At 44.1% G+C, this 21,984-nt stretch overlaps 1 protein-coding gene across 1 annotated transcript in view; it reads right to left on the reverse strand.

Moving 5' to 3' along the window:
- Positions 1 to 21,984, reverse strand: part of LOC126471275 (Down syndrome cell adhesion molecule-like protein Dscam2) — a 231,816-nt gene that overhangs the window by 195,616 nt on the left and 14,216 nt on the right. Inside the window, exons 3-5 of the mRNA XM_050099393.1 lie at positions 6,385 to 6,495; positions 5,617 to 5,778; positions 291 to 569 (exon numbers count right to left, since the gene is read on the reverse strand). Of these exons, the coding sequence (XP_049955350.1) occupies positions 291 to 569; positions 5,617 to 5,778; positions 6,385 to 6,495 (552 nt within the window). The remainder of the gene's footprint in view (positions 1 to 290; positions 570 to 5,616; positions 5,779 to 6,384; positions 6,496 to 21,984) is intronic.

Raw genomic sequence — 21,984 nt, forward strand, 5'->3', positions numbered from 1 at the left:
TGCTAAATTAGTATTAAAGAAAAATCTGTCAGATTGCTTCATCACTAGTTAGTAAGTTGAAATACCTGCTCTGTGACACTTCAAAGTCCATAGTGTAAAAACTGGCTCTTTCTGCAGAAAAAAATATAGCAGACAAATGCTGATCAGGTACAGTCTGAAGATTTAGGCATATTACAAAATTTTAATAAAATATCCCACAGCAAGATAAACTGTGTCAAATGAAAATCTAATTTGCAGATATGGAGATTGTGAAATGATACAGAATAAGATGCAGGCAACAGGAGGGTTACCATTGACAAGAAGCTGAGCGGAGTGTGAGGCTGTAGCAGCAGCATTACTGGCAACACAAGTGTATGTTCCAGCATGGTCAGGCTTCAGACTTTCAATGCTCAAAGCACTTATGTGGCCTCCAAGCTCACGAACTCCAACATCTGATGCCAAACCACCGCCATCTTTCATCCACTTGATTGTAAGTGGGGGATCACCCTTGTTGATAACACACTGAACTCCTGTGCGTTCTCCAATATGCAGGTCCGTTTGGAAAGAGAAGGGTGCTATCTTGGGTGGCACTGCAACACATTTATCCTGCAACACTGGCTTTTCAGCAGGCTTAAAAAAATTCTTTGTTACGAATGATACAGTCTTAAAAACTATACATAAATATGTCTTTGGCTGCTTCTTCTTGCTTTTTTTTTCTAAACTTTTTGTTTGATAATAATATTTAATATCCATCCACCACTGAGGAAACAGTAATTACATAACACACATGCAACCTGTAATTGACGTTTCTACTGTAAATTTAAATTATGAAAGAAATCAGACAGCCACTCACCTGTGATCGAACAGGTACAATTATTCAATCAGGATTTTCTTTGTCCAGTGCTGCATACTTAAATCCTATGCAAGTGTAATTATAGGCATTTGACAATAGAAAATGGCAATATTAATTTAAATTTGCAAGAAATAGTGATACACGATCAGTCGTTTAAATAAGCAATAAATACAGTTACTTTTTATTGCTGTAACTATTTCTTTGGGGAATTGTGTACTACACAGCAAATTCTAAACTAGTTTCACTTCTTAATAGTTAGATCATATACAGTGAAGCTTTATTAATCAGCAGAAGTTTTTGTCTTGTTAGTCCAGCACCATGATCAGAAACTGCTTTAATAACCCTTTCTCTCTTTCTGGTCATTTACTTGAGCTTTAATGATTTCTTGTGAAAGATATTGAAACAATCGATATCATTACTCACATATACTATGTGAATCAACTAAGCATTTTACTTATTATCCATTATTATTAATGTACTTGGTTTTTAAAGGAACAGAAAACAGTTTGAAAAAATATCTCCTCAGCATTTTCACTAATATTTCTGAAAACAGAACATAACATCAACAGCAAGTTATTCTATGAAATCAATGAGGTGAAAAACTTGTTCTCATAATCAATATTGTCTTGTGTTGGAAGAATGTCCATTGAATGTGAAGTTAAAAGTAATGAATATGGCACAGTCAAAACAGCTGAAGGGTAGGTAGTCTGTACCCTTTGGAGGCTAGGTGAGAAGGCACTCACCTGCACAGACCCTGTCTTTTAAAATTAATTACTTTGTATTAAAGATCTTGGAGAATATTGCAGATAATTTCCATTTGGGAAATGAAATTAATTAAGCAATGAAGATGTAAACAATAACTAAAGGCTGCAAAACATCTTTTAGTGTTACCATTTACATTGCGAAAGTACTCCAACCAGTTCATGTGTGATGTAAATTCATTCCACAATTTTCCAAGTGATTTGAGAATTTATGATCATGCTGCAGGCAATACTAAAAATGTTCTGAAATAATCAGTAATGTAGATATCCTAAGTTACACTGCACAGTGGATGTTTGTTGATAATAGGCAAATGAAAAAGCTAAACAGTATAAATCTAGCACTAAACATTGTACAGTGTGAGGGAAAAAGTGCCAAACTTGGAGGCCAGCATGCGATTCCTCATTGAGATTGAAGACAAAAGTTTATCTAGCAAAATCAGACCAGGTGTATTTTGAAAACACGTGTTTGAAAACGAGGAGATGGGAACACTTATATCATGCAGCGCATCAGAATGTACAGAGGAACGTCTAGCACACTGCGCTACTGTACCGGCCATGGTAACTCACTGAGTAGACTGCCAGGACATCAGACCCACATGCACCCTGACAAGAACGTTTTTCATTGCTTGGAGCAATTCCTTTGGGAAACTGATAATCTTCATCCCCAAGTAATGGACAGATGTCACTCAAGCACTAGACATACTCCACAAACAGCAGATGGGATTCTTAAAACCATTCACTAGTCACCTTGGTGAAGTACTCATGATATTGCGACATAGTTCCAGATATCTCAAAGACAGGTTGTTGAAGTGTTGCACAATGAAGAACTGTATTTATATCATAACATGTTAACTCAACACCAGTGACCGGAGGACAGCATTCGATGAGTACATTTTTTGTGAAAGCTATTTTCAACCTCAACAACAGACAGAACACAACCCATATGTCATCTGTGAATGTAGCTTTCAGCATGCTTGTCATAAACCTCTGGGCTGGAATTGTGGAGGGAGTCCTTTTGGACCCTTACCTATTGCCATACAAGTTGAATGAATCCCTGTACTGTATGTCCCTTTGCAATACTACATTAGAAAATGTTCCACTTGGTCTTCAACTACAGCTATGGCTTCAGCATGATGAGGCCCCGCCACGCTTTGGAATGAATCCATGTACTATTTAAATGAAGTGTTTCCAGGGAATTGGATTGGTCATGGAGGTCCAATGTTCTGGTGTCCAACCTTAATCCACTAGATTTTTATTTATGGAGACACTTAAAGGAACAAGTTTGTAGCACTCCACCCACAGATGTACATGACCTAATAGGTTGTGTGCATGCCGCTTTGGCAATGGTGGGTGCAAATGCTTTGCGTAGAGTCCAACAAAGTATGATACAGTGAGTGGTGAAGTGTTTGCAAATGCAAGGTTGCTACTTTGAACATCTTCTCTAAAGTGAACATTAGCCATACATGTATGTACCAGCTCTGTGAAGATAAGCCCAGATGTCAAACACACAGAATGGAATTATTATGTGTAGGACAATCTGCAATCTAGTGTAGCCCACCTATTGTGGTTTTTGTACCTCATTGGTTACTGTAACAACTATTATTTTCTATTGGCTCCTCTTGTGTCATGGACAAAACAAACTGGTCGTTTACATCTGTAAAAAGTTCATGGCATGTCTTAATGTTTAAATAAATGTAACAGTAACATAAAGAAATACATAAGATACTGCATGGTGGAGGTGTAAATTGGATACAATTTGATGCTTTAACTGGTAAAAAAAGGTGTGAATGTGACTCAGACATTGGCAAATCTGCATATCCATTCCCCATAGCATTGCTTCATCTCACTGAGCTAACAGGACACAGTGCACAGTTCATGATAGACGTTCCTGGCCATGCTGTATGCAGTTACAGCATTGCCAGGGTCTTGTTTTTTAAATCACATTTGTTTTAAACCTTTTAGCAGGAATTGGTTTTGCTAGACATGCTTTTGTCTTGAATAGGGATGAGGAATTGCATGCTGATTGACAAGTATGGCATTTTTCTTCACCCTGTATATTTAACACAGGTTAACATACAGTATACTTGAGCTTATTTCAGTACAAGAGCAAGAATTATCCCTACATTATTCCTGGAGCCACTGGATCCCCAGCTGATAAATGGTAGAAGGCTTTGGCCTGGTAGGGTGTTTGCTCCATCTGCTCTCATCCTCTGCGATCTATCAATACTGTAGTGCAGCGGCAGTCGTGGTTGGATGATGTGTTTTATCTTTTTGTGCTTTATTGTACATGTCAATGTCCAAGGCAATTTCAGTTTTGATTGTACAAAAGATTTGACTGTAAATTTTTATGCATTTCAATTTTAAATTAGTTAATTATTGGTATGAATTGTAAGTCCTATTTATCTTATGGATGCCCCACATAAGGCAGAGGTTCAGTGTGCAGAACTGAAAATTGTTTATTCTTCCTCTACAACTTACAATTAGCATCATCTGCACCCCCCTCCTCCCCATGCTCCCCCCTCCTCCCCCGCCCTTTCCTACAATAGCTATATAGTGCTCAAGAAAAAGTGAACGCACAAGATTTAATTGTATATATGTAACTGAAACAGTCACTGCACACACTATTGATTGCATTAGTGAATTGTTTACATTTACTGTGTTGTATAACTGTTACCTGCATACCTGAGAACTATACTGCCAGACAAAAAGAAGTGAAGCCTGTAGAAGACATGGCATGATTAGGTGTCAATGTAACTTTGTACACATACACACCATCAGTTGGTATGAAAATTTGATAGAGTATAAAAGGGACACGAACAGTATCACATGATGGACTTCGAGATGCCCCATATTTGTGTGAGGCAGTGTTATCAGCACTTGACACAGTTTCAAAGGGGCCTCACTGTGGGTCTCCATTTGACTGGCTGATCAAATCATGCGATATACAGATCTGAGACACTCCCTGCAATATTCTGTGTCAACTCGTACCATTGGTGAGAGTGTATTAGCATCAAGACTAGTGAATTACCATCCAATCCACAGGATGTCACTAACACGCAACATAAGCATCTGCTTTTGGAGTGGTACTGTGATTGGGAAGCATGAACTGCTGATGAATGAATCACAGTTCTGCACTACCCAAGGTGACCAGAGTCACTGAGTATGGTGGTGACCTGGAGAAAGATTCCATTCTTACAGAGTTTTGGGGAGGCACCGGGTATTACTCCTGGCAGCATGGTGCTGTGACCCATCGGGTGTGATGTCAGGCTGAAGAACATGTGTGGTACCAGCTCAGACATCAGCTCCACCCCACTACCAGTAAAGGAACAGTTACAACAGCTACAAACTGGCTTGCCTAAGAGAGGATACAATGGCTTCATGACACCCTTCCCAACCAAATCAGAGCACACATCCTGGTCAGAGGAGTTGAAACATCATACTGATAAGAGGGCTCATACTGCCAAGTTCTTTGTAAATCTGACTCGATTTTGTAATCTCTGAATTAACATCACACACCCTCTGAACCCTTGAAGTTTCATTTCATTTCACCTCACCTTCTGGATGCTTCACTTTTTTTGTCACACAGTGCTGGTGTATGTTTTAAAAAAAGAACATTCATCTGAAACTGTAAATAAACACAATGAGAGCTAATTTAAACTAAATTTGAAGTATTGTGTTTTCCATTTACTCATGCAGCAAGAAACTTTCAGAATATAGTTGGATTACATATTTAGTGTAATAACCTTCATTTAATTACGAGGTTCAATTGGCAGCACAATAATGTGGACTGAACATCAAAAGATAACTAATTCCCACAAAAGTAAATCCGAACAAAAGGAAACAAAAATTGGTATGCGCGTAGTTATATTATGATGCATGGAATATTAAGCTATTTGTACAACATTATATGTACTTCACAGTGAATAATTATTTTAGATGATTATGATGAGCACCCAAAAACCTCTCCACTAAAAAACTGGAAATGTAAAAGTTGTGGATCTCAGTAACAGTACTGTAACATACCAGTGACAGTAAGTGGCAGTGTCTGAGATGAGGAATGTCCTTGTTTATTCATAGCCGTACAGCGGTACAGTCCTCTGTCTGTATCCTTCTGCACATTTTCAAGTAACAAGGTACCATTTGAAAAGACTTTCTGCCGTCGGGTTACCGGTAACCGTCTTCTGTCTGAAACAATAATGTCAATAGCATGAATTTTAATGTACTTTATCTAAGAGATTACATGGTGAAACCAGATTACTTCTTTTTAACATCTTGTGGAATGGATAATAGGTTATAGTGAGGCAATGTTTCAGTAAAATCAAGGCCAGTAACAACAGATCAGACAGACTTAGCACAATGTATTCACCAGTATACAAATAACTTATGTTAGTACCAGAAAGCACAAATAAAATCATACATTGTGATGCACAGTCCACCATCTGGCTTATAGGTGAAATCATTATACACACACAGTGCAAAAGATAAAAAAAAAGCACACTCAAAAAAGAAAAATAACACACAGTCCAAACAATCTCTTTATTAGAAAATACAGATAACTAAAAGAGTTTGTTTAAGTGTGGAAATACTAGAGAATGTGTAGTATGCACCTTGGCACATGTTTCCATCACAATTTTATTGGTGTAGAAACTTGTTGCTGATTGTTTTTCATCACGGTCAGATTCTTGTGAAGTCAGGTGAAAAAATTTTAGGTGTCAGTTTCAGAAGTGCATATTATTTACAGATTTCGAAACAGCTTAATTTATTTAATTAGTATTGCACAGTGTGTCTTACCTTTCTCCCACGTTATGGATTCTATAGGATACCCAGACACAGGGCAGGCTATATAAAGGGGTTCCCCTGCCACCGCTGACACGTTAGGCATTGGTCGCACAAATGGCAATCCTGCAAAATATTTTCCAAGAAATTTTATATAAGGATACAAATGCATAAATATCTTCATTTTATAATTTTGACATTCCTAGTAGTAGATTACATTCAGTGCAGGTATTATAACAGATTATCATTTGAACCATTTATTGCATAGTCTCTAATTGATCTGGTCCTCTTGTTGCATATTTCTATATGGTATCTCTCACAAGACTGTCCACATAGTGTACACTTGCAAAGGTTTCACAGTTCATGGTATGTTGTATTTGCACAAATTTCATGGTGGAATCCGTGTACTGCGAGTCTTGTAATTACATAGCTCATCTCAAAATTTGCTGCTGCCCAAGTGCAGTCGATCATGGCCCCGGATTCATAGAATTCCGTTGGTACTTCCTCTCTTTTCTTGAGTACTGATCTTAGTAGGTTCTCCGATGCTGATGTGTTTGGAAGTAAGAACCTTGTCCTTAGATACTATATGAGGAAAGATTCTCGAGCGAGAAGGTAGACTAATTTTGATCTTGTGGTTTTTGCTACCCCTAATGCTCTTTTGATATAGGTTGCTTTTACTCTTTCCAATATTTCTAAGTTCTTTTCATTTAGATGTATCCATATGATTTCTATCCCATAAGCCAGTATCAGTATTATTTTTGATTTGAAGAGTGCCATAGCTGTGTCTAGATTTAGTGTTCTGATGGAACTTATTTCGTATATCGTTCTGACGGCTTGTGTCGCTTTCTCTGTTGTGTGTTTAGTGAAGCACTTTGCGGATGGCTGGAGTGTTATTCCTAGATATTTGTAATCTTTTGTGATAGATAATTGCTTTCCTTGTAGTGCAATTCTTGTCTTTTTGGGATTTGCCCGCCTGGTCTGAATACCATCATTTCCGTCATGTCGGTGTTGATTACGAACTTGTGTTTTGTGCACCATTTTTCCACGTCTTCTATAGTCTCCTGTAGTTTCTTTAAATTTTTTGAGCCTATCACAATGTCGTCCGCGTAGGCATATGCTTCAACATCTTCGTCTTGAGCGATTTCCATAATGTCCTTTGCTGCCAGAATGAACAGGAGCGGGCTTAGTGGGTCTCCTTGGAGTTCTCCGTTTGTTTGCCTTATTGGTTCAGACAGGTCGAGGTTGTCCGAGATCCTTATCTCATTCCATTCATTTATGGAGTTTATGATCCTCGTCCAGACGCTGTCTCTTCCCAGGGATTCATCGAGCATCCTTTTTACTAATGATCGATCGAGGAGGTCGAAGGCCCTTGTGAAGTCTATGAATACAGCATAATATTTTTGCTTCTTATAGATGGTTTCCCATATGTTTTTTAAAAGCAGCTCCACTGCTGTGATAGAGGATCTTTTTTCCCTGAACCTGAACTGAGATTCTGGGAGGTGGTCTTCCAAAGTGCGTCTTATTCTTCCTGTGATTAGTTTTGTGAATACCTTAAAAGGGTTGTTTTCCAAGGCTATTCCTCTGTATTCGTTTGTGTCCTTTGGGTTGCCCTTCCCTTTGTACATTACCCTTACTACTGAATTTCTCCACTGGCCTGGGATTTTTGCTGTTTCAATGCATTTGTTATAAAGTTTTGTCCAGGTTGGTGCTAGCAGATGGGCTGTGTCTTTAAGTTATTCATTGTAAAGCATGTCTGGTCCCACTGCTTTTTTCATTTTTGTTGATTCAATGATGTTTTGGACCTCATTTGGAGTGAGTGGGGACCAGGCTGGCATCTCTTGCAGTGTGAGCTCTTGACTTGCTACCTGTGCTCCTTCTCTACCATCTTTGTTGAGAAAGACTTTGAAATGTCTCGTCCATTCGTCCATGCTTATATAGTGTGACTGTGCCTGCTTTCGGGGGGGGGGGGGGGGGGGGATTGCAACGAATGGGTCTCTCCTGGCTTCTTCAGCTAGTCTTCTTCCCTGTGTGCCATTATCTTCTCCTTTGTTAGTGTTTTGTAGGATAAATGGTTCAAATGATAATCTGTTATAATACCTGCACTGAATGTAATCTACTACTAAGAATTATGCAGACACTCAATACATCCTTATAATTCACTCTCAAATGATTGTAATCTAATGTATAACTAGAATGGCTATTTTGCTGCAATAAATCGTTTACATAATTTTACATTCTTGATGATAGCAATAATCAAAGTTAAATTAAGTTAATTTAAATCTAATTCCAATATATTATGGATGACAGCTGATAAGTTAAAAAATCTACAGTTTTTAATAACTGAGGTTTTAGGGACTTTTTCTTGTTTGTGGCCAACATATAAAGAAGGGGTGACTTTGATTCAAACAGTACATCTATAATGTAAATTTGAACTGAACTATATTTATGGAACACTCAAAGACATTTTGATGCTGAGCCTCTTGTTGTTTATGGAAGTCAGAGTTACTTCTTTTACAGTATAGAGATCCCATCGTAGCGTAAAAAAGACGTTAGGTCCCAGGTGAATATTGTATTATTACAGTACTACCCTCGCGCGCGCGCGTGTGTGTGTGTGTGTGTGTGTGTGTGTGTGTATATGTGTGTTTTATTAAGCAATCTGCAGCATTCCACGAAAACGTGCTGTGAAATAAATGTACCGGTACATCACAGGTCTCCGGCAAGTGGGAAACAGTCCTTCCCAAACGATCTAATGTCGTTAAATATGTAACAACAACATGATTCCTCAGAGCAAGAGAGGGTGCATACGATTTTAATACCGTATCGAAAATTTGAAAGTCTAGAGATTTTCGACGTTCTGCAGTAAAGCAAAAGAGCTTCATAGGCTACTACATTCCTCGTAAATGGCTGGAGAAAAGATAAGAATGGATAAACAGAGAAGGGGAATACGTATGACGGTCCTATATACTACATTTTTTTATAAGCAATTCCTAACACTTCCACAATCTTTTTACCATATCCAATCATTTCTGTCCTTCCTGACGCGGGAAATAGCAAATTCTTAATACATTTTTGGGCTGAAACCTGCCGTTACACATACGGGGTAAAAGAAGTGATTTGTTAAACACGAAAGCAGCAATTCGGTTGGTGGGCTACGAACATCTGCCTCGTGTCGCGCTTTCATGTAATTTAATAGAGTGCTCGGGACTTACGAGCATGGAAAAAGTATTATACAGAAATCAAAAACAATCGTAGAACAGGATTTCTATGTTACAAGAACCCCTTGAAGTGGCACTTGGACATATCCACAATTCCATAAAAAGTCTTCTTGAAACTGAATGGCAAGCTGTACCAGAAGTTGTTAAAATTTTAAGGGTATACGGAACGCCCTATGCTTACAATGTTAAGGGGCTCCGGAAAGGCTCAAAATCATGAAAAGTTCAATTTTTACTTTTTTGCGTTTTCTGGATCTGCAGATCTTTTAATATATATATATATATATATATATATATATATATATATATATAATTTATTCAATTCCGAAGACTACAACAGTTTTTAAATTTTTCTTGAAATGTGTTCTACATGGGCGTGACCCACTGTGGCGCTGTCAAATGGTGTTATTATTAACGTCTGTGTTCATCAGGTACATTTTAGTGATGTGAGATAAAGTATGTGTTGTGGCTAACCTGTGATGGTTCAATATATATCGCTGGTGTGACTGTCGATTGTTTCATGTTTATTTACTCTGTCGTTATCTCGAAAATATTCGTAATTAATTCTGTTTCTTGAGTCTCTGTTTTGTTGAAGTATAATAATGAGTAAAAGTAAAGTTATTAGAAATCCTCTGAAGGCTTTTAAGAAAAGGAGAAATGTTGGAAAGCCAAAGGTATGTGTTATTACTGTAAACAATAAAGACGATAACCAAGTGAGTGAACCTAACCTCTCAAGTACACCTGCCCATAGCAGTCAAAGTGGAAAAGAAAATACTTCACAGAAGAAGCTTGGTTCAATGAGTGACAACTATGAATGTTTCATGGGCGAATCGGATGTGAATGAAATATTTGATATGTCGGTTCTCAAAGGAATTTTTTCAAACTGTGTAAGATGTATTCATTGTAGTGAATTTGGTCTGGAACTCTCCATAATAAAGCACGTAGGACTTGCTAGTGAAATACAACTGAAATGTGATAAGTGTTCATACATGACCACCTTTTGGAACAGTGTTGCAGTAACTGCAACTGAAGAAAATGGTAGCAAAATCTACGAACACAACAACGAGCGATGCTTGCTTTAGACAAGGAACGCCTTCGGGCTGCAGACAGGGCTGTAAAGAGTCTAGAAATACAAACAAGAGTAAACAGGAGGAGGAACAAGAGGAAGTTGGAGGAGGAGTTTGCAGAGGATGAAGATAATCCATCCTATGGACCTGGAATGCACTAAAAAGTTAATCCAATCTTTGTCGCTCGATTCCCAAAACTTTTATTTTCTCATACTAATTACATGTTTTCTAAGGATCTTCCAAACATATTTGTTTCAAACTTTCAGTAAATGTTACACAGTACCTTCTGCATAATTTAACACAGCCTTTTTCCAAAAAACTATATTTTTGAATATATAAATAAAAAATTGCAAAAAATGTTGTGAATTTTCATTACAATTGAAAAAAAATCATCTTTAATAACTGAACTAAAATTTTGTAAGATCCCTGTGTTAAGTTGTAGCCCATATTCTAATAAATAATCTGTAAAAAGTTCAACTTCCTACCTCAAATACTTTGTGAGGAAAGATGTAATTTATAAGCGTTATTTTAACATTGCAAGTATAGGGCGTTCCAGAGCCCCTTAAATTGAGCTAAAAGTTAGGACATTTGCTCATTTGTTATTTGGACGATACTCTTGATTTTTTCACAGAATGCAGAGATATGTTCTGCTTTTATGCTGAATTATTGATTTTGAAAAAATAATGTATAGCTTTTCAGATATTTTATTTTTTGTAAATGTTAAAAAAACTTATATATTTTAACAAGTATTTTAAAATTTACATCCATTAATACAACATAATTCCACATATCTTTTAATTCAGATATATTAGAAGGTCTTAAGGAACAACTACAGAAAATTTCATCTTTCTACTATAAATAGGCCCTGAGAAAATGGACCTTATACACAAAAAAACTAAAGTTACGGGAAATTAGCTTCGAAGTTTTTACTTCAGAACAAACCTGCTCCATAGTTTGTATCATCAGAATTGTCCAACAGCTTCCTCTTGATGGCTCTACTATGCTGTCTAGCCATCTTTGAATATACTTTTATGGCATTATCTGAAGACCTGAGCCGTTCCTTATCCAAACAAAGCATAGCTGCGGCAGTTCATAGTCCTACACAGAGCCCGAACTTCTGCAGAACTTTGCACTTTGTTATATTGCCCTGATTGAATGATAAAACAGCATCATAAACGCCAAAGTGAAGTGTGTTTATACCCACAAACACAGTTTTAGGTATGAAACTTCCTGGCAGATTAAAACTGTGTGCCCGACCGAGACTCGAACTCGGGACCTTTGCCTTTCGCGGGCAAGTGCTCTACCAACTGAGCTACCGAAGCACGACTCACGGCCGGTACTCACAGCTTTACTTCTGCCAGTACCTCGTCTCCTACCTTCCAAACTTTACAGAAGCTCTCCTGCGAACCTTGCAGAACTAGCACTCCTGAAAGAAAGGATATTGCAGAGACATGGCTTAGCCACAGCCTGGGGGATGTTTCCAGAATGAGATTTTCACTCTGCAGCGGAGTGTGCGCTGATATGAAACTTCCTGGCAGATTAAAACTTTCTTTCAGGAGTGCTAGTTCTGCAAGGTTCGCAGGAGAGCTTCTGTAAAGTTTGGAAGGTAGGAGACGAGGTACTGGCAGAAGTAAAGCTGTGAGTACCGGCCGTGAGTCGTGCTTCGGTAGCTCAGTTGGTAGAGCACTTGCCCGCGAAAGGCAAAGGTCCCGAGTTCGAGTCTCGGTCGGGCACACAGTTTTAATCTGCCAGGAAGTTTCATATCAGCGCACACTCCGCTGCAGAGTGAAAATCTCATTCTGGAAACATCCCCCAGGCTGTGGCTAAGCCATGTCTCCGCAATATCCTTTCTTTCAGGAGTGCTAGTTCTGCAAGGTTCGCAGGAGAGCTTCTGTAAAGTTTGGAAGGTAGGAGACGAGGTACTGGCAGAAGTAAAGCTGTGAGTACCGGCCGTGAGTCGTGCTTCGGTAGCTCAGTTGGTAGAGCACTTGCCCGCGAAAGGCAAAGGTCCCGAGTTCGAGTCTCGGTCGGGCACACAGTTTTAATCTGCCAGGAAGTTTCATATCAGCGCACACTCCGCTGCAGAGTGAAAATCTCATTCTGGAAACATCCCCCAGGCTGTGGCTAAGCCATGTCTCCGCAATATCCTTTCTTTCAGGAGTGCTAGTTCTGCAAGGTTCGCAGGAGAGCTTCTGTAAAGTTTGGAAGGTAGGAGACGAGGTACTGGCAGAAGTAAAGCTGTGAGTACCGGCCGTGAGTCGTGCTTCGGTAGCTCAGTTGGTAGAGCACTTGCCCGCGAAAGGCAAAGGTCCCGAGTTCGAGTCTCGGTCGGGCACACAGTTTTAATCTGCCAGGAAGTTTCATATCAGCGCACACTCCGCTGCAGAGTGAAAATCTCATTCTGGAAACATCCCCCAGGCTTTGGCTAAGCCATGTCTCCGCAATATCCTTTCTTTCAGGAGTGCTAGTTCTGCAAGGTTCGCAGGAGAGCTTCTGTAAAGTTTGGAAGGTAGGAGACGAGGTACTGGCAGAAGTAAAGCTGTGAGTACCGGCCGTGAGTCGTGCTTCGGTAGCTCAGTTGGTAGAGCACTTGCCCGCGAAAGGCAAAGGTCCCGAGTTCGAGTCTCGGTCGGGCACACAGTTTTAATCTGCCAGGAAGTTTCATATCAGCGCACACTCCGCTGCAGAGTGAAAATCTCATTCTGGAAACATCCCCCAGGCTGTGGCTAAGCCATGTCTCCGCAATATCCTTTCTTTCAGGAGTGCTAGTTCTGCAAGGTTCGCAGGAGAGCTTCTGTAAAGTTTGGAAGGTAGGAGACGAGGTACTGGCAGAAGTAAAGCTGTGAGTACCGGCCGTGAGTCGTGCTTCGGTAGCTCAGTTGGTAGAGCACTTGCCCGCGAAAGGCAAAGGTCCCGAGTTCGAGTCTCGGTCGGGCACACAGTTTTAATCTGCCAGGAAGTTTCATATCAGCGCACACTCCGCTGCAGAGTGAAAATCTCATTCTGGAAACATCCCCCAGGCTGTGGCTAAGCCATGTCTCCGCAATATCCTTTCTTTCAGGAGTGCTAGTTCTGCAAGGTTCGCAGGAGAGCTTCTGTAAAGTTTGGAAGGTAGGAGACGAGGTACTGGCAGAAGTAAAGCTGTGAGTACCGGCCGTGAGTCGTGCTTCGGTAGCTCAGTTGGTAGAGCACTTGCCCGCGAAAGGCAAAGGTCCCGAGTTCGAGTCTCGGTCGGGCACACAGTTTTAATCTGCCAGGAAGTTTCATATCAGCGCACACTCCGCTGCAGAGTGAAAATCTCATTCTGGAAACATCCCCCAGGCTGTGGCTAAGCCATGTCTCCGCAATATCCTTTCTTTCAGGAGTGCTAGTTCTGCAAGGTTCGCAGGAGAGCTTCTGTAAAGTTTGGAAGGTAGGAGACGAGGTACTGGCAGAAGTAAAGCTGTGAGTACCGGCCGTGAGTCGTGCTTCGGTAGCTCAGTTGGTAGAGCACTTGCCCGCGAAAGGCAAAGGTCCCGAGTTCGAGTCTCGGTCGGGCACACAGTTTTAATCTGCCAGGAAGTTTCATATCAGCGCACACTCCGCTGCAGAGTGAAAATCTCATTCTGGAAACATCCCCCAGGCTGTGGCTAAGCCATGTCTCCGCAATATCCTTTCTTTCAGGAGTGCTAGTTCTGCAAGGTTCGCAGGAGAGCTTCTGTAAAGTTTGGAAGGTAGGAGACGAGGTACTGGCAGAAGTAAAGCTGTGAGTACCGGCCGTGAGTCGTGCTTCAGTAGCTCAGTTGGTAGAGCACTTGCCCGCGAAAGGCAAAGGTCCCAAGTTCGAGTCTCGGTCGGGCACACAGTTTTAATCTGCCAGGAAGTTTCATATCAGCGCACACTCCGCTGCAGAGTGAAAATCTCATTCTGGAAACATCCCCCAGGCTTTGGCTAAGCCATGTCTCCGCAATATCCTTTCTTTCAGGAGTGCTAGTTCTGCAAGGTTCGCAGGAGAGCTTCTGTAAAGTTTGGAAGGTAGGAGACGAGGTACTGGCAGAAGTAAAGCTGTGAGTACCGGCCGTGAGTCGTGCTTCGGTAGCTCAGTTGGTAGAGCACTTGCCCGCGAAAGGCAAAGGTCCCGAGTTCGAGTCTCGGTCGGGCACACAGTTTTAATCTGCCAGGAAGTTTCATATCAGCGCACACTCCGCTGCAGAGTGAAAATCTCATTCTGGAAACATCCCCCAGGCTGTGGCTAAGCCATGTCTCCGCAATATCCTTTCTTTCAGGAGTGCTAGTTCTGCAAGGTTCGCAGGAGAGCTTCTGTAAAGTTTGGAAGGTAGGAGACGAGGTACTGGCAGAAGTAAAGCTGTGAGTACCGGCCGTGAGTCGTGCTTCGGTAGCTCAGTTGGTAGAGCACTTGCCCGCGAAAGGCAAAGGTCCAGAGTTCGAGTCTCGGTCGGGCACACAGTTTTAATCTGCCAGGAAGTTTCATATCAGCGCACACTCCGCTGCAGAGTGAAAATCTCATTCTGGAAACATCCCCCAGGCTGTGGCTAAGCCATGTCTCCGCAATATCCTTTCTTTCAGGAGTGCTAGTTCTGCAAGGTTCGCAGGAGAGCTTCTGTAAAGTTTGGAAGGTAGGAGACGAGGTACTGGCAGAAGTAAAGCTGTGAGTACCGGCCGTGAGTCGTGCTTCGGTAGCTCAGTTGGTAGAGCACTTGCCCGCGAAAGGCAAAGGTCCCGAGTTCGAATCTTGGTCGGGCACACAGTTTTAATCTGCCAGGAAGTTTCATATCCACGCACACTCCGCTGCAGAGTGAAAATCTCATTCTGGAAACATCCCCCAGGCTGTGGCTAAGCCATGTCTCCGCAATATCCTTTCTTTCAGGAGTGCTAGTTCTGCAAGGTTCGCAGGAGAGCTTCTGTAAAGTTTGGAAGGTAGGAGACGAGGTACTGGCAGAAGTAAAGCTGTGAGTACCGGCCGTGAGTCGTGCTTCAGTAGCTCAGTTGGTAGAGCACTTGCCCGCGAAAGGCAAAGGTCCCAAGTTCGAGTCTCGGTCGGGCACACAGTTTTAATCTGCCAGGAAGTTTCATATCAGCGCACACTCCGCTGCAGAGTGAAAATCTCATTCTGGAAACATCCCCCAGGCTTTGGCTAAGCCATGTCTCCGCAATATCCTTTCTTTCAGGAGTGCTAGTTCTGCAAGGTTCGCAGGAGAGCTTCTGTAAAGTTTGGAAGGTAGGAGACGAGGTACTGGCAGAAGTAAAGCTGTGAGTACCGGCCGTGAGTCGTGCTTCGGTAGCTCAGTTGGTAGAGCACTTGCCCGCGAAAGGCAAAGGTCCCGAGTTCGAGTCTCGGTCGGGCACACAGTTTTAATCTGCCAGGAAGTTTCATATCAGCGCACACTCCGCTGCAGAGTGAAAATCTCATTCTGGAAACATCCCCCAGGCTGTGGCTAAGCCATGTCTCCGCAATATCCTTTCTTTCAGGAGTGCTAGTTCTGCAAGGTTCGCAGGAGAGCTTCTGTAAAGTTTGGAAGGTAGGAGACGAGGTACTGGCAGAAGTAAAGCTGTGAGTACCGGCCGTGAGTCGTGCTTCGGTAGCTCAGTTGGTAGAGCACTTGCCCGCGAAAGGCAAAGGTCCAGAGTTCGAGTCTCGGTCGGGCACACAGTTTTAATCTGCCAGGAAGTTTCATATCAGCGCACACTCCGCTGCAGAGTGAAAATCTCATTCTGGAAACATCCCCCAGGCTGTGGCTAAGCCATGTCTCCGCAATATCCTTTCTTTCAGGAGTGCTAGTTCTGCAAGGTTCGCAGGAGAGCTTCTGTAAAGTTTGGAAGGTAGGAGACGAGGTACTGGCAGAAGTAAAGCTGTGAGTACCGGCCGTGAGTCGTGCTTCGGTAGCTCAGTTGGTAGAGCACTTGCCCGCGAAAGGCAAAGGTCCCGAGTTCGAATCTTGGTCGGGCACACAGTTTTAATCTGCCAGGAAGTTTCATATCCACGCACACTCCGCTGCAGAGTGAAAATCTCATTCTGGAAACATCCCCCAGGCTGTGGCTAAGCCATGTCTCCGCAATATCCTTTCTTTCAGGAGTGCTAGTTCTGCAAGGTTCGCAGGAGAGCTTCTGTAAAGTTTGGAAGGTAGGAGACGAGGTACTGGCAGAAGTAAAGCTGTGAGTACCGGCCGTGAGTCGTGCTTCGGTAGCTCAGTTGGTAGAGCACTTGCCCGCGAAAGGCAAAGGTCCCGAGTTCGAGTCTCGGTCGGGCACACAGTTTTAATCTGCCAGGAAGTTTCATATCAGCGCACACTCCGCTGCAGAGTGAAAATCTCATTCTGGAAACATCCCCCAGGCTGTGGCTAAGCCATGTCTCCGCAATATCCTTTCTTTCAGGAGTGCTAGTTCTGCAAGGTTCGCAGGAGAGCTTCTGTAAAGTTTGGAAGGTAGGAGACGAGGTACTGGCAGAAGTAAAGCTGTGAGTACCGGCCGTGAGTCGTGCTTCGGTAGCTCAGTTGGTAGAGCACTTGCCCGCGAAAGGCAAAGGTCCCGAGTTCGAGTCTCGGTCGGGCACACAGTTTTAATCTGCCAGGAAGTTTCATATCAGCGCACACTCCGCTGCAGAGTGAAAATCTCATTCTGGAAACATCCCCCAGGCTGTGGCTAAGCCATGTCTCCGCAATATCCTTTCTTCCAGGAGTGCTAGTTCTGCAAGGTTCGCAGGAGAGCTTCTGTAAAGTTTGGAAGGTAGGAGACGAGGTACTGGCAGAAGTAAAGCTGTGAGTACCGGCCGTGAGTCGTGCTTCGGTAGCTCAGTTGGTAGAGCACTTGCCCGCGAAAGGCAAAGGTCCCGAGTTCGAGTCTCGGTCGGGCACACAGTTTTAATCTGCCAGGAAGTTTCATATCAGCGCACACTCCGCTGCAGAGTGAAAATCTCATTCTGGAAACATCCCCCAGGCTGTGGCTAAGCCATGTCTCCGCAATATCCTTTCTTTCAGGAGTGCTAGTTCTGCAAGGTTCGCAGGAGAGCTTCTGTAAAGTTTGGAAGGTAGGAGACGAGGTACTGGCAGAAGTAAAGCTGTGAGTACCGGCCGTGAGTCGTGCTTCGGTAGCTCAGTTGGTAGAGCACTTGCCCGCGAAAGGCAAAGGTCCCGAGTTCGAGTCTCGGTCGGGCACACAGTTTTAATCTGCCAGGAAGTTTCATATCAGCGCACACTCCGCTGCAGAGTGAAAATCTCATTCTGGAAACATCCCCCAGGCTGTGGCTAAGCCATGTCTCCGCAATATCCTTTCTTTCAGGAGTGCTAGTTCTGCAAGGTTCGCAGGAGAGCTTCTGTAAAGTTTGGAAGGTAGGAGACGAGGTACTGGCAGAAGTAAAGCTGTGAGTACCGGCCGTGAGTCGTGCTTCGGTAGCTCAGTTGGTAGAGCACTTGCCCGCGAAAGGCAAAGGTCCCGAGTTCGAGTCTCGGTCGGGCACACAGTTTTAATCTGCCAGGAAGTTTCATATCAGCGCACACTCCGCTGCAGAGTGAAAATCTCATTCTGGAAACATCCCCCAGGCTGTGGCTAAGCCATGTCTCCGCAATATCCTTTCTTTCAGGAGTGCTAGTTCTGCAAGGTTCGCAGGAGAGCTTCTGTAAAGTTTGGAAGGTAGGAGACGAGGTACTGGCAGAAGTAAAGCTGTGAGTACCGGCCGTGAGTAGTGCTTCGGTAGCTCAGTTGGTAGAGCACTTGCCCGCGAAAGGCAAAGGTCCCGAGTTCGAGTCTCGGTCGGGCACACAGTTTTAATCTGCCAGGAAGTTTCATATCAGCGCACACTCCGCTGCAGAGTGAAAATCTCATTCTGGAAACATCCCCCAGGCTGTGGCTAAGCCATGTCTCCGCAATATCCTTTCTTTCAGGAGTGCTAGTTCTGCAAGGTTCGCAGGAGAGCTTCTGTAAAGTTTGGAAGGTAGGAGACGAGGTACTGGCAGAAGTAAAGCTGTGAGTACCGGCCGTGAGTCGTGCTTCGGTAGCTCAGTTGGTAGAGCACTTGCCCGCGAAAGGCAAAGGTCCCGAGTTCGAGTCTCGGTCGGGCACACAGTTTTAATCTGCCAGGAAGTTTCATATCAGCGCACACTCCGCTGCAGAGTGAAAATCTCATTCTGGAAACATCCCCCAGGCTGTGGCTAAGCCATGTCTCCGCAATATCCTTTCTTTCAGGAGTGCTAGTTCTGCAAGGTTCGCAGGAGAGCTTCTGTAAAGTTTGGAAGGTAGGAGACGAGGTACTGGCAGAAGTAAAGCTGTGAGTACCGGCCGTGAGTCGTGCTTCGGTAGCTCAGTTGGTAGAGCACTTGCCCGCGAAAGGCAAAGGTCCCGAGTTCGAGTCTCGGTCGGGCACACAGTTTTAATCTGCCAGGAAGTTTCATATCAGCGCACACTCCGCTGCAGAGTGAAAATCTCATTCTGGAAACATCACCCAGGCTGTGGCTAAGCCATGTCTCCGCAATATCCTTTCTTTCAGGAGTGCTAGTTCTGCAAGGTTCGCAGGAGAGCTTCTGTAAAGTTTGGAAGGTAGGAGACGAGGTACTGGCAGAAGTAAAGCTGTGAGTACCGGCCGTGAGTCGTGCTTCGGTAGCTCAGTTGGTAGAGCACTTGCCCGCGAAAGGCAAAGGTCCCGAGTTCGAGTCTCGGTCAGGCACACAGTTTTAATCTGCCAGGAAGTTTCATATCAGCGCACACTCCGCTGCAGAGTGAAAATCTCATTCTGGAAACATCCCCCAGGCTTTGGCTAAGCCATGTCTCCGCAATATCCTTTCTTTCAGGAGTGCTAGTTCTGCAAGGTTCGCAGGAGAGCATCTGTAAAGTTTGGAAGGTAGGAGACGAGGTACTGGCAGAAGTAAAGCTGTGAGTACCGGCCGTGAGTCGTGCTTCGGTAGCTCAGTTGGTAGAGCACTTGCCCGCGAAAGGCAAAGGTCCCGAGTTCGAGTCTCGGTCGGGCACACAGTTTTAATCTGCCAGGAAGTTTCATTTCAGCGCACACTCCGCTGCAGAGTGAAAATCTCATTCTGGAAACATCCCCCAGGCTGTGGCTAAGCCATGTCTCCGCAATATCCTTTCTTTCAGGAGTGCTAGTTCTGCAAGGTTCGCAGGAGAGCTTCTGTAAAGTTTGGAAGGTAGGAGACGAGGTACTGGCAGAAGTAAAGCTGTGAGTACCGGCCGTGAGTCGTGCTTCGGTAGCTCAGTTGGTAGAGCACTTGCCCGCGAAAGGCAAAGGTCCCGAGTTCGAGTCTCGGTCGGGCACACAGTTTTAATCTGCCAGGAAGTTTCATATCAGCGCACACTCCGCTGCAGAGTGAAAATCTCATTCTGGAAACATCCCCCAGGCTGTGGCTAAGCCATGTCTCCGCAATATCCTTTCTTTCAGGAGTGCTAGTTCTGCAAGGTTCGCAGGAGAGCTTCTGTAAAGTTTGGAAGGTAGGAGACGAGGTACTGGCAGAAGTAAAGCTGTGAGTACCGGCCGTGAGTCGTGCTTCGGTAGCTCAGTTGGTAGAGCACTTGCCCGCGAAAGGCAAAGGTCCCGAGTTCGAGTCTCGGTCGGGCACACAGTTTTAATCTGCCAGGAAGTTTCATATCAGCGCACACTCCGCTGCAGAGTGAAAATCTCATTCTGGAAACATCCCCCAGGCTGTGGCTAAGCCATGTCTCCGCAATATCCTTTCTTTCAGGAGTGCTAGTTCTGCAAGGTTCGCAGGAGAGCTTCTGTAAAGTTTGGAAGGTAGGAGACGAGGTACTGGCAGAAGTAAAGCTGTGAGTACCGGCCGTGAGTCGTGCTTCGGTAGCTCAGTTGGTAGAGCACTTGCCCGCGAAAGGCAAAGGTCCCGAGTTCGAGTCTCGGTCGGGCACACAGTTTTAATCTGCCAGGAAGTTTCATATCAGCGCACACTCCGCTGCAGAGTGAAAATCTCATTCTGGAAACATCCCCCAGGCTGTGGCTAAGTCATGTCTCCGCAATATCCTTTCTTTCAGGAGTGCTAGTTCTGCAAGGTTCGCAGGAGAGCTTCTGTAAAGTTTGGAAGGTAGGAGACGAGGTACTGGCAGAAGTAAAGCTGTGAGTAGCGGCCGTGAGTCGTGCTTCAGTAGCTCAGTTGGTAGAGCACTTGCCCGCGAAAGGCAAAGGTCCCGAGTTCGAGTCTCGGTCGGGCACACAGTTTTAATCTGCCAGGAAGTTTCATATCAGCGCACACTCCGCTGCAGAGTGAAAATCTCATTCTGGAAACATCCCCCAGGCTTTGGCTAAGCCATGTCTCCGCAATATCCTTTCTTTCAGGAGTGCTAGTTCTGCAAGGTTCGCAGGAGAGCTTCTGTAAAGTTTGGAAGGTAGGAGACGAGGTACTGGCAGAAGTAAAGCTGTGAGTACCGGCCGTGAGTCGTGCTTCGGTAGCTCAGTTGGTAGAGCACTTGCCCGCGAAAGGCAAAGGTCCCGAGTTCGAGTCTCGGTCGGGCACACAGTTTTAATCTGCCAGGAAGTTTCATATCAGCGCACACTCCGCTGCAGAGTGAAAATCTCATTCTGGAAACATCCCCCAGGCTGTGGCTAAGCCATGTCTCCGCAATATCCTTTCTTTCAGGAGTGCTAGTTCTGCAAGGTTCGCAGGAGAGCTTCTGTAAAGTTTGGAAGGTAGGAGACGAGGTACTGGCAGAAGTAAAGCTGTGAGTACCGGCCGTGAGTCGTGCTTCGGTAGCTCAGTTGGTAGAGCACTTGCCCGCGAAAGGCAAAGGTCCCGAGTTCGAGTCTCGGTCGGGCACACAGTTTTAATCTGCCAGGAAGTTTCATATCAGCGCACACTCCGCTGCAGAGTGAAAATCTCATTCTGGAAACATCCCCCAGGCTGTGGCTAAGCCATGTCTCCGCAATATCCTTTCTTTCAGGAGTGCTAGTTCTGCAAGGTTCGCAGGAGAGCTTCTGTAAAGTTTGGAAGGTAGGAGACGAGGTACTGGCAGAAGTAAAGCTGTGAGTACCGGCCGTGAGTCGTGCTTCGGTAGCTCAGTTGGTAGAGCACTTGCCCGCGAAAGGCAAAGGTCCCGAGTTCGAGTCTCGGTCGGGCACACAGTTTTAATCTGCCAGGAAGTTTCATATCAGCGCACACTCCGCTGCAGAGTGAAAATCTCATTCTGGAAACATCCCCCAGGCTGTGGCTAAGCCATGTCTCCGCAATATCCTTTCTTCCAGGAGTGCTAGTTCTGCAAGGTTCGCAGGAGAGCTTCTGTAAAGTTTGGAAGGTAGGAGACGAGGTACTGGCAGAAGTAAAGCTGTGAGTACCGGCCGTGAGTCGTGCTTCGGTAGCTCAGTTGGTAGAGCACTTGCCCGCGAAAGGCAA

This window comes from Schistocerca serialis, chromosome 3 (genome assembly GCF_023864345.2).
Source record: "Schistocerca serialis cubense isolate TAMUIC-IGC-003099 chromosome 3, iqSchSeri2.2, whole genome shotgun sequence".
In the NCBI taxonomy this organism is placed as follows: Eukaryota; Metazoa; Arthropoda; class Insecta; order Orthoptera; family Acrididae; genus Schistocerca; species Schistocerca serialis.